At 32.5% G+C, this 12,431-nt stretch overlaps 1 protein-coding gene across 1 annotated transcript; it reads left to right on the top strand.

Moving 5' to 3' along the window:
* Nucleotides 1–5,780: 5,780 nt before the first annotated feature.
* On the top strand, nucleotides 5,781–7,221 carry LOC126888247 (uncharacterized). The gene is made up of 3 exons (XM_050656341.1): nucleotides 5,781–6,005; nucleotides 6,088–6,196; nucleotides 6,753–7,221. Exons 1-3 carry the CDS (start codon nucleotides 5,896–5,898, stop codon nucleotides 6,885–6,887), a joined length of 354 nt encoding a protein of 117 aa, XP_050512298.1. The 5' UTR covers nucleotides 5,781–5,895; the 3' UTR covers nucleotides 6,888–7,221.
* Nucleotides 7,222–12,431: the final 5,210 nt, after the last annotated feature.

The following is a 12,431-nucleotide window of genomic DNA, read 5'->3' as shown; positions in this document are numbered from 1 at the left end:
TTGCATATACCTCCGCCTGATATACAGAGGTATGTTCTCCTAGTGGGATGGAATTATTATAGTTCGTATACTCACTATATACTCCTGATCCCGAACCATCTTCTGTCTTGGACCCGTCTGTATACCAGGTGTGGCCCTTATACTTCAGATATCTGCCAGGATCTTGCCATACCTCTCTGGGGTGTATTTCCACCTAGAAATGTATTTCTATTTTATATTTGGGGACAGAATGGTCTGTTATCATCTCCCATATCGGATCCCCGCATATATCTTTGATGCTGCAGTGTCATTTGCACACTGCAATTTTGCTTTGATTTCCCTGCAGTCTATGTAACCTCATCCTTGCCTCGCTCTTCACTATGATGTGTGAGGGAGGAAAGTCTAGTAAGGTTTCCATTGCTGCAGTTGGTGTGTCTCTCATTGCACCTGTTATGCTGAGACAGACAAGCCTTTGTATCTTGCCTAACTTATCTATAGCATTTCTCTGCTGCACCTTTGGCCACCAGACCAATACTGCATACGTTATTGTAGGCTTTACCATCATGTTTTATATCTAATACATCATGTCCGATTTAAATCCTCATGTTCTGCCATGTGTGCGTCTGGTCACCATTAAAGTGGCCATCGCTCTTTTGGTTGTTCGTTCTAGGTGTCGATTCCAGGTAAACTTTGAGTCTATTATGACTCTGAAATATTTTACCTCCCTCTAAACCTTTAGGGAAATCCCCATGAGATTCACAGGCCCTATTCCCTCGATAAGTTGGAGGAACTCATTTCGCACGATGTGACCCAGATACGCCGTTTTCTTTTTGTTGATCGTTTCGAAAAGTTGGCGCTCTTGGCTGATTCTTTTAAGGACATCTACATTTGTGACTTTCGCCGTCCATGGTATCCTCAGAATATGGCAGTAAAGCCACATTTCGAAAGCTCCTAACCTGTTTATATCCATCCATCGATGTTTCTAGAACATCGATTTTGATACATCGTTACTATCAATGTTCAGGTTGTAGCAAAAGGTAGAAATCTACAGTTAGAGAGAATCTGACGAAAATAGAAATGAGACAATGCGAACTAGTAGAAGAGGATCGGCAAACATGGAAGGCAATATTAAATGCGACAAAGACGAAGAGTTGTAACGCCATAAATGGTGATAAAATAGTCTTGCGAAATTGCAATAAATAATTTAGATACCACTATTGCATCAATGAAAATTTCGTAATTTTTTCTCAAAACCCATTTTTCATACAATAGTTTATAATTTATACAGTAGCAACATCCTGTTATTTGTATTTGTTATCTTGTTGAAGTATTAGTAAATAATAGATTAATATAATACCATACCTTCTGATAGTTCATTAAAAACAAAACTTAATCAATGAAGGATTAAGATCACAAACGGAGATTAGGCATTAAGATAATAATATGGACTATTGTGTCAACATTTTCAACTCAAGTGTATTTTTTGTTTTCGTTGAAGTTGGTTTTCTTTACACGTAGTATTGAGGTAATCCTAGAAAAAACTATAGATTGTAGAGATTACTTTATAATTATTTAGCGTACTTACATTTGTTTAAAATAATGAAAATAAGTCTTTCACAAAATTGATGTTTTCTAGATAATGTTTTTTTAAACTGTTATACGTTTAAAAAATAAACTGATTTTATCTGTTGATGTAGATCGGGCATCACTGTAATCAAGAATACTTAAGTCGAGCAAAGAGCTTCAGAAGAAACGCGCCATCGGGTTCTATTTTGCGCTAAGGTCTTCAACTCATTCAGAGACTTTCCTTTTTTTCTCTTTCGTTGAGTATTCCACTCTAGGGCAGTCTTTGCAATACTGGAACTATTTTTTCGGAGTGTGTGACCAACTCAACCCCACTTTCTGAACTTTATTTAATTTTTTACGCTCCTTTGTTCGGTAAGGTGTAGTAGATCTTGGTTTCTGATGATGTTTGGCCAGAAAATACGATCAATTCTTCGTATACATTTGTTAACAAAGACCTGCAAGTTGTCTGTAAGGGGTTTTGTCACATTCCAGGTTTCATATCCGAAGAGTAGAACAGACACAACATTTCGCTCACTGAGTTCTATACTGGCACAACCGCAAAATGAACTGATTAGATAATTTGACTATGAAGTTTCATGACGTCATAAAATACCACTCAAAATTACCATTTATGGATAAGAGGTCGAGAGAAGAAACCAAATACTTGATAATGAAGATGTAAAAGTCATAAAACAAATGAACAATAACAACACGACAAAAATTAAAACAAACGACACCACTACGGCCCGCATACCAACACCAGGAGGAATCAGGCAGGGAGACAGCCTTAGCCCATTTCTATTCAATATGCTAATGGATGAAATAATAGAAAAATAATAAATTATGGTTTTGCTTCTTTTCAATTCAGAGGGATGCACACCCGCTGGACAGGCTGTTTCTACCATTGCAGGCGTCATCAGCAGCGTTCGTTAGCGTGCACTCCTCTGAATCGAAAAACAGCCGGACCATCAATTTAAAGGGAATCTGAAAGATAATTCAAAATCCCCATTAGGACGCGATACAGCGACATCTCTTAACAAATTGAAGAATCTCACATACAGAATCCACCAAAAATGGTAAATAGTTATTTAAATCTGAGACTATTCGTGTTGAAAGTTCTTTCTGGTACATCCTTAATCTGCGACTTTTTCAATTAATAAGACCGCAGACGATGAATATAGAAAACGAAAAGGAAACGATCACATTCCATTTTCATTCGTCTAGGAAAAAAGGACAGAAGAGGAACTTTCAGTACTCAAATCCAAGTAAAGATAGAAAAATAATAAATGATGGTTTGCTTGTTTTCGATTCAGAGGGATGCACACCCGCTGGACAGGCTGTTTCTACCATTGCAGGCGTCATCAGCAGTGTTCGTTAGCGTGCATTAATAGAAGTTGTGGAATCGCTACACCTAGGATACAGACTCGGCCACAGTAGAATCAGTATAGTGTGCTATGCGGATTACGTATTTTTTATGGGAAATAAGCCACAATTTTATTAAAAAATGAATTTATTAACAATAGTATTTTGTATTTTGACAACGAAACCCGATTTGGGCTTCGAAACGTTAATAAATTCATTTTTTAATAAAATTGTGGCTTATTTCCCATAAAAAATACGTAATTATAAAAATGCTATGCGGATGATGCAGCCCTGCTTGCAGAGGACGAGGATGATCTACAAAGACAACTTTATCGATTCTATCAAGCATGTCGACGACTCAACATGAACATATCCATGCAGAAAACAAAATGCATTACCATTGCGAAAGACCCAATTAGAGAATTAGCTAGTGGTAGAGGGGAAACCCATAGAACAGCTAAACCAGTTCAATTATCTAGGTGTAGAGTTATCAAGTTATCATGACTCAGCCAGAGACCTAAGAGGACAAATTACCAAGGCCGCTGTCTTGTCTGGAAGTTTGAGAGATGTGGTCTGGAATAACCCATATATGAGAATGGACAGCAAAGTTAGAATTTATAAAACTTGCATCAGACCTGTTATGACCTATGGCAATGAATCAAGAGAGGACATCAATAAAACCAAAAACATGCTACGAACAGCCGAAATAAAGACACTAAGGGGTGTATTCTGTAACACTTCCGTTAAATTTTAGAGGCCTCTAAAATTTTAGCGCCCGCTAAAAATATTTTGGTATTCTGTAAATCATGCATCCGTTAAAATCATAACCTAAACCGTTAAAACTCCCGCTAAATAAAAATATTTTAGAGGATGTCAAAACGTACCCGCTAAATTTTTAGCAGTCAGTTAAATGTGGTTTGATTATCTTTGTTGGGTTATGTTTATAATGAATAGTAGTTTGTTATTCTTGTATTATAATGGAGATAAATATTTAAAAATGGCATTAAATGGCTTTTTATAATGTATGGTGAAAAAGTAATCAATAATAATGAAAGGTAAGTCTCAGTTTACTTTACAATCGACACACTATCATACCTACCTACACCTTATAACAAAATTCAAATTTTTGTTTCTTTTTGTAGAGCTGAATTTAGATTACAAAAAAAAAAACAAGAAGTAATTGACCTGAAAGTATCTACAATTACCATTTCAAAGGAAGTAGGTACCTACCTATCTAGAAATGTGATTGAAAATGTGCAAAGCAATTAAACCCTATTAATGCAGGTAAAATTATTTAAAGTTATTGTGGAACATTACAAAACGTACCTAATGTTTATAAAGGTAAAGTTTCAGAAGGTTTAGAACCAGATGCAAATAAGGAAGATGTGTGATTGAAAATAGACCATTTGACCAAAATTAGTGTATAAGGGGAGAAGAAAAACGATATACAATTTTTCAGCAATATTTTAATGCATAATTTTATAAATAAAAATGTTTAATTGGAAAATATGAGCTTTACTAAAAAATAATTAAATAAAATAAATATTATTTTCCAGCAAACTGTCAATTTCTTCTTCTTTCTTGACATTTTTGGCCTCTGACAGTCAGTTTTCGGTCAATTTCTAGGTTAGAAGTAGTTCAAAACGATCAACGTGTGACGTTGCCGTATTTGTTCCAAAACCTTTTAAAGGATTCCTCTAAAAAAATATTATTTTAGCGGTCCTCTATAATATGTGTTTATAGAATGTCAATCTAACCTTAAAGTTTTAGAGGACCGTTAAAAGTTAAATTTTAGAGGCCTCTTAAATTTAACGGATATGTTACAGAATACACCCCTAAGAGCAATAGCAGGGAAGACAAGAAGAGATATAATACGAAACAACATCATCAGGAAACAATGTAGCGTGCAAGATGTAGTCAGATGGGGCAGGCAAAGACGAAGAGAATGGTTCAGTCATGTAAAAGAATGGAGGAGCACAGACTACCAAGAATTGCTCTAGAAGGAAAACCAGCAGGCAAGCGTCCACCGGGGAGACCACCAAAAAGATGGAGAGATAGCTGGTAGTCTACTTCTCAAGAAATACTTCAACGTCGGGATTAATAGATCGACAGATCTACAACAAGTATAAGAAGAAGAAGAAGAAGTGTTTTGCCTGTATAAACTTATAGAGCAGAGCCTTTAATACTAACGTAAAAATCAGCGAGAAAACTCGGAGTTACACAACGAGCCATGGAACGTGCAATCTTGAACGTGAGCTCTCGAGAACATTATAAGAAACCAATAAATCAGGCAAAGGTCAGGAGTTAAATATATTTCATCGAAGGAGTTACGAAGCTTAAGTGTAACGGGAAACTGGCTAAAAGCTACAAGCTACTCGCGAAGAAAACACAACTGAGGGATGCCTATGTCCAGCAGTGAACGCGATTGGCTGGTTGACGACAATAATGGACACAGTTAAGTATACTTTAAATTTTTCGAGGAAAACTTCTACTCCAACTTTAATATCCTCCAATAGTATACCATTTTTTGGGGTGCTCTCCCATTTTTCATCTTTTTGAATGTTTATTTTATTTAAAAGAGTGTAAGAGTAAGATTATGTTGAAAGGAAAAACAAGAAAACTACCAAAAACACGTAGAATGTTGAGGTTCAAGCAGCAATGGTAGCAAGTGGATCAGGTCAAAATGATTTTATTGACAAAAACATGTGTATTCCTGTGTTTTACATAAAAATAATATTCAAAGATGAAGTGCTCACAACTTCTGAGTTAATTAGTCATCAGCATGCTTTCTGAGAAGTTAGATAACAAATAATAAGCAATTTAGATTACAATGAGGACTATATTTTTATCAAGATTAAAACTATTATCTTGCCAGAAATGTAGTAAATCCAGAGCAATAAATAGTTGGCGTCCAAAATTTCGGTTTTATTAATCCACTAGTTAACTTAAAATCCATAGTATCTGCCTTAGCTTTGAGTTATTTGAATCATGTCTGTTAAAATGACCATTGCTTCTGCACTTCTGGTAGTACTTATCTGCCAGTCGATTTCTGTATCTAATGCTAAAAATTTAGTAGACTGCCCAGATACTTCACTTGCGTAAGTAAATAAAAAAATTACTCTTATTATATAATTATCCTAATTTTTACATGTATTTAATGTTAAATAATTCAATTTTTAGAAGAAACGAAGTATACGATAAAGAAATATCAACAAGTGTTGTTGGAAGTTCCATCAGGGTACGCATTCCAGACAGTCTCTTCTTTCCAAACAAAATTACGTGTATCATAGTAAGTATAACGCTTGTTTAGAATCTTCTTCTTCTTCTTCTTCTTCTTCTTAAGCCTGTTTGCTCCACTCCTGGACACAGGCCTCACCATGAGCTCTTCATTCTTCTCTGTTTTGTGCTATTTGGTGCCAATTTCTTCCCACTTTGGCTTTGATGTCGTCTAGCCATCGTTTTTTGGTCTTTATTTATTACGACTTGTTCGCATGGTCTCCAATGTATAATGTTTCTCGTCTACCTCTCGTTATTTTGCCGTGTCACATGTCCTACCCAGTTCCATTCTTCCAATTACCTCGCACGTCCTCTTTTCGTATATGTTCTCTCAGAGATACTCCCAACACAGCTTTTTCGATGACCCTCTGTGTTGTTCTTAATCTATTGGCTGACAACTTTGTAAGTGTCACGGTCGCCATTCCATAAGCCATAACTGGTAGAATACAATTGTTGAATACCCTTTTCTTTAGATTTATTGGTATCTTTTTGTTTTTATACTACTCCATGTTTAACGGTATGCGAAACTATTTTTAAAGTAAATAGCTGTTATTGCCATTCTTTTGTAGATATTGGATAACCTCGATTCACCAAATATACCTTTCATTGAGGAAGGAGGACTCAACCAAAATTATGCCCTTATTTCTGTCAAGCCTAGTGGGACCGAAATCCTCAGTTATAGGATTCAAGTATACACAATGTAAAAATGTAATTGTTCCTTACAATATTGTATAAATTATTTTTGTTGTAATAAGTAAAACAATAAAGGCCAAGTTAGCTACAGTAGGAAAAATGAAAGAATACCCATGAACGAACATATAAAACACGCTGTATTTTCCTGTCACCGTGTCATACAAAAAATTGGCCAGCGCAAGTACATGTAATAATTATTATTACAAGTACTTCCGCTGGGCAATTTTCTTTGTGACACGGTGACAGGAAAATACAGCGTGTTTTATATGTTTGTTCATGGGTATTCTTTCATTTTTCCGACTGTAGTACACATATTGTATAATTTTTCACATTTGCAAAAAACAATATATTTATATTTTTCGCTCTATCAAATCCTATAATTATAATTAAATCACTATCATTACTTAATCCAACACCTGTAGTAACCATTCCTCCTCCTGCCTTTAATCCTCACCCTCACAGACAGTTATGGACTATGCAAAAGGAAAATCTTGGGATTCCAAAGACCAAGAAATTATTCAAGAACTGTAACACTTTTAGTCCAAGTAATGAAGCGTAAAATAGGACAAAACATATAGGACAAACAAATAGGATTTGCTTGAAAAGGACATCGCACACATCTTATGGAAATATAATGTCACTCAAATTCAATAAAATTTATACGATTAGATTCGTTTTAAATTAACGATCAATTCTTATCATTGCGCCAACTCTTAATTATGATTAATTACGGCGCAAATTGTAATTAAAGTTTATCGAAATCACATTTTTGGAGTCCATCAAATGTTAGTTAAAATCATTATTGCTCTGAGTGCTATTCATAACAGCTTAAACCCCGCTGGGCCTAAGCGGATTAGTGAAACTAATCCGCTGATTTATGGAGTACCGAAAATCTGGGTATTTTAAAATATTTTTTCTCTCTCTAACTTATGTACCTACCCATTTGATTTCAGATTTATTTATATCAATTTCTGCTCTTATTTTTGAAAATAGAGAGTTGGCGCAATGATAAGATTTGATCGTTAATTTAAAACGAATCTATTGGTATAAATTTTATTGAATTTGAGTGACATTATATTTTCCATAAGATGTGTGCGATGTCCTTTGAGAATAAGTAGTGGATTGTCCAAGGATCAAAATGTATATCATGCCAAAAGGCGCTTTTACCATGGAGGTGGATGCCACCCTATCTCGGGGGTAGAAATCTTTATTATATTTTAACCACAAGAGTTGGTATAAACATTCATTTTAAGCAAAAAACGTTCTATACATTTTTTTGATAAAATTAATAGTTTTCGATTTATTCGCTATCCAAAGTGTTAGTTTTATATCGAAAAAGTCAATGTTTTTAATCAGTTTTCTGCTAATAACTCAAAAAGTTTTCGTTTTATCAAAACAACTTTACTTAACAAAAATGAACCTTTTGAAAAAGTAAAAAAAAACATTTTTTTTTATTTTCTTTATGACCAATAGTAATCGAGCTATACTTTATTATGTTGGCCCTTCTTCGTCAAATGCTAAATATTGTAGTTTCAAAGTCAAAGGAAGGGAAAAATATGCATTTTTCGAGGATAACTTGTTGAAACTAATTTAGAGTATTTAAAAATATGTATCTCCAGATATAAAAAAATCTCTAGCTTAAAAAATTAAGTGACTTATTATAATGAATAGAATATTTTTTCAGCAAAAAAGTGATCGTAAACAACCCCGTAATCACCACCCTAATTAAAATTTGTCATTGACCTGATTTGGTTTTCTTGATTTATGTATTGTTAATAGGTTCTAGAAGTTTGATCGGCTTAGAATGATTAGTTTAAAAAAAATGGAGTTAAAAGCGAATAACGAGTTTTTGTAGTTTGGTAAAAAATGCCCTTTCCTTCAGAATAGAAAGATTAGCATCAGAGATACGAAAAAGTATTTAAATATAAAATTGTAGCTTATTTAATTCCCAAGAATTTTGTTTGCAAAAATTCTTTTACGGCAAAAATTCAGTGAGCTATTGACAAATAAAACTTGTACCTAATATCATGCAAAAACCACCTTTACCTACCCTTTCAATGCCACCTCTTTTTGTGACTGAGAATTTTAAAAGGATTTAATATTAATAGCCATATAGATCTTCTAAAAGCCTACAAAATTATTTTTAACGATCTTTCTAGGATAAAAAATAAAAAAGTTACGGTTAAAAAATCAATATATTTTTTTTTGAAAAAACAAAGGAAAAATCCAATTGGAAGCATAGTAGTATAAATTATGTAGCGGTGTTTTTAGTCATTGGCCTTGTTTATTGTTCTTTATTTATGTATTATTAATAGATTTTAGAAGTTTCACTGGCTTAGAATGATTGGTTTTTAAAAAAACTGGAGTTAAAAGCGAATAACGATTTTTTGTAGTTTGGTAAAAAATGCGATTTTCTTCAGAATAGAAAGATTAGCATCAGAGATACGGAAAACCGTTTAAATATGAAATTGTAGGTAATTCAATTCCCAAGAACTTGGTTTAATAAAATTTGATCTACGGCAAAAATTGAGTGAATCGTAAATGAGTATACCATCGAAAACCATTGATTTTTTAGATATTAAACCAACACTTTCGATAGCTAATAAATCAAAAACTAATAATTTTATCAAAAAAATGTATAGAAGAATTTTTTATTTAGAATGAATGTTATTATTAACTTTTGCAGTCAAAATATAATAAAAAATTTCCACCCACGAGATGGGGTGGTAACCATCCCCATGGTAAAAGCGCCTGTCGGCATCATATAGATTTTGATCCATGGACTATTCACTACTTATTTTAAAATTTTCAAGCAAATTGATCCATTCTGTAAAAATTGCGAGGTGAAAAGCTTTGGTTCCTGGACTATTTAAAATAAATACTTGAACTATACCAGAAATTAGAAAGAAAGTAAATGTAACATAAGATACCAAAGTTATATTTAATATGCTTTTATACAGTGGAGTTAAGAAGGATGCTCAAGTTCAAGCAATACTACTTAACAAAAATTTGAAAATAGTATCGCAGAAGTTAAATATATGAATAATGCAGGTTGCAATAAATATCGTCTATGATAAGATCCATTTTATAAGTATCTACATAATATGCACCCAAGCACAGCTAGGAAATAAAGAAAATCAGTCCTTGATGAACTATAATAAATTTTAAACAACATTAGTAATCAACACCGCATATTCGTAATGGACGATATCAACGTACATACTTCAGAGGAAATACGACAAAGAACAATCAACACAAACAGGTCAAAGAACACTAAACAGTGATTTACAAATGAAGTCAAGATAGCAGCTAATGAAAAACGAGATGACTACATAAGATACATGAACAGCAAACACCCTGAGGCATACCAAATTTATAAAGAAGTTAGAAACAGAGTGAACTGCGAGATAAAGAAACTAATGCAAACATACTTGGAAAGATTCTGAGTAGAAATGGAACAAGAGATATACGTAAAGAAAAATAAATACCTAATCATAATACTTAAGTTAATAAATTACAAAAATCGTTGTAAATTGGTAAACTTATTAATTAAAAAAAAGGAAGATTGAATTTTCTACGACTGCGGGATGTCAACTGTGTCATTCTAGTTCAATTTTGCACAGTCTTTTACAAAGTACAACACAGCAAATGTACCGATCATAGAGCAAAGAAATAGATGATCAAAATGTGAGAATCACTACCAAGAATTATACTGATATTCGAAAGCGAGATAAAAAATCCTAAAGAGATACCTATAAGCCGAGAAGTACGACAAGGGTATGTGCTATTCCCTTTAATTTTTAATACCTGCTCAAAAAAGATATATAAAAAGGCATTAAAACACATAAATTAAGCCGTATCAATTAACGGAATACTAGTGAATAATCTCAAATACATGGTGAGTCATGAGAAACTGTACATACTCCTACCTCGTATAGAGTCTCCTATGGGGAATAACAAATGACCATTAAAAAGTGTCTGCTTCCATTGTTTAATAATATACAGGGCGAGTTTCGCATTTTGACAGAAATTTGAATTCGTAATTTTTGAACGGTCAGATCGATGTGTCTCTTATTTTTGTCAATCGTTACATTATTACCACCTAATCAACTGATTTATTCAAACTAGAAAAAAATCAGGCCCGGCCTTAAAAAATTAGTTCGTTTGGGTCTTAGAAAAAATTTCACTATGTATACGCTTTTTGAAAACTTTAATAATTTTACAAATTAGACATATAGGCAATCAAAATGGCGTATTTATTTTTTCCCCACACGATTATTTAATTTTTTATAACAAAATCAAATTTGACTATGAATTAAAAGTTTGGTAAAGTCAACCATAGAATTAAAAAAATTAACTTTTATTACAAAAATTAATTTTTTTAAACAAATATTTAATTTATGTTACCACCCAACCAAACTAGAAAAAAATCAGGTCCGGCTTTAAAAAATTAGTTCGTTTGGTTCTTAGAAAAATTTCACCCTGTATACGCTTTTTGAAAACTCTAATCTGAATTGTACAAATTAGACAAATAGGGAATTAAAATGGCTTATTTATTTTTCTCCCCACAGGATTACTTAATTTTTTGTAAAAAAATCAAATTTTACTATGAATAATTAAAAGTTTGGTAAAGTGAACCATAGATTTAAAAAAATTAACTTTTATTGCAAGAATTAATTTTTTTGAACAAATATTTAAATTATGTTGCCACCCAATCAACTGATTTATTCAAACTAGAAAAAAATCAGGCCCGGATTTAAAAAATTTAGAAAAAATTTCACCCTGTATACGCTTTTTGAAAACTCTAATTTTTTGGCAACTCTTTTGAAAAATAGGCAATTAAAATGGCATATTTATTTTTTCCCTACACGATTACTTAATTTTTTTATTAAAAAATCAAATTTGTCAAAATCGGCATTTTAAATTAAAAATTAAAAAAAAAATGAAATCACGGTTTAACTCGCTACAACTCTGTTCCATTTTAATATTTTTTTTCTGAAATTTTTACAGCACATATCTCTTACCATTGTGAAGACTATGAAAATTGTTGTAGAATTTCAGTCTTCTTCTCGTAAAAGTTATGAATTTTTAAAAATTAAAGGTGCAGATTCGTGAATTGCAAAGTTAAATCGCAAAAATTAAGTGAAAAAATTTAAAATTTATTTATTTGATCACGTCCATGTTTCACGGGAGTTTCAGATCTAGACGTGTTATAGAAAAAAAATGGCGAAACTTTTAATTTTAAGAAAAACGTTGTTTAATTTTTTTTAAGGTAAAATTGCGATTTTGACAAATTTGATTTTTTAATAAAAAATTAAGTAATCGCGTGGGGAAAAAATAAATATGCCATTTTAATTGCCTATTTGTCTAATTTGTAAAATTCATATTAGAGTTTTCAAAAAGCGTATACAGGGTGAAATTTTTTCTAAGACCCAAACGAACAAATTTTTTAAAGCCGGACCTGATTTTTTTCTAGTTTGAATAAATCAGTTGATTGGGTTGTAACATAAATTAAATATTTGTTTAAAAAAAATAATTTTTGGGTTCAAAAATTA

This window comes from Diabrotica virgifera, chromosome 7 (genome assembly GCF_917563875.1).
Source record: "Diabrotica virgifera virgifera chromosome 7, PGI_DIABVI_V3a".
Lineage (NCBI taxonomy): Eukaryota > Metazoa > Arthropoda > Insecta > Coleoptera > Chrysomelidae > Diabrotica > Diabrotica virgifera.
This window is presented reverse-complemented; position numbering and strand designations above follow the sequence as displayed.

Bases quoted from the DNA above. Each gene is read 5' to 3' on its own strand.
- LOC126888247 (XM_050656341.1), top strand. From the start codon at position 5,896: ATGTCTGTTAAAATGACCATTGCTTCTGCACTTCTGGTAGTACTTATC. The intron at 6,006-6,087 runs GTAAGTAAATAA...TTCAATTTTTAG, and splicing joins TGCCCAGATACTTCACTTGC to AAGAAACGAAGTATACGATA. The intron at 6,197-6,752 runs GTAAGTATAACG...ATTCTTTTGTAG, and splicing joins ACAAAATTACGTGTATCATA to ATATTGGATAACCTCGATTC.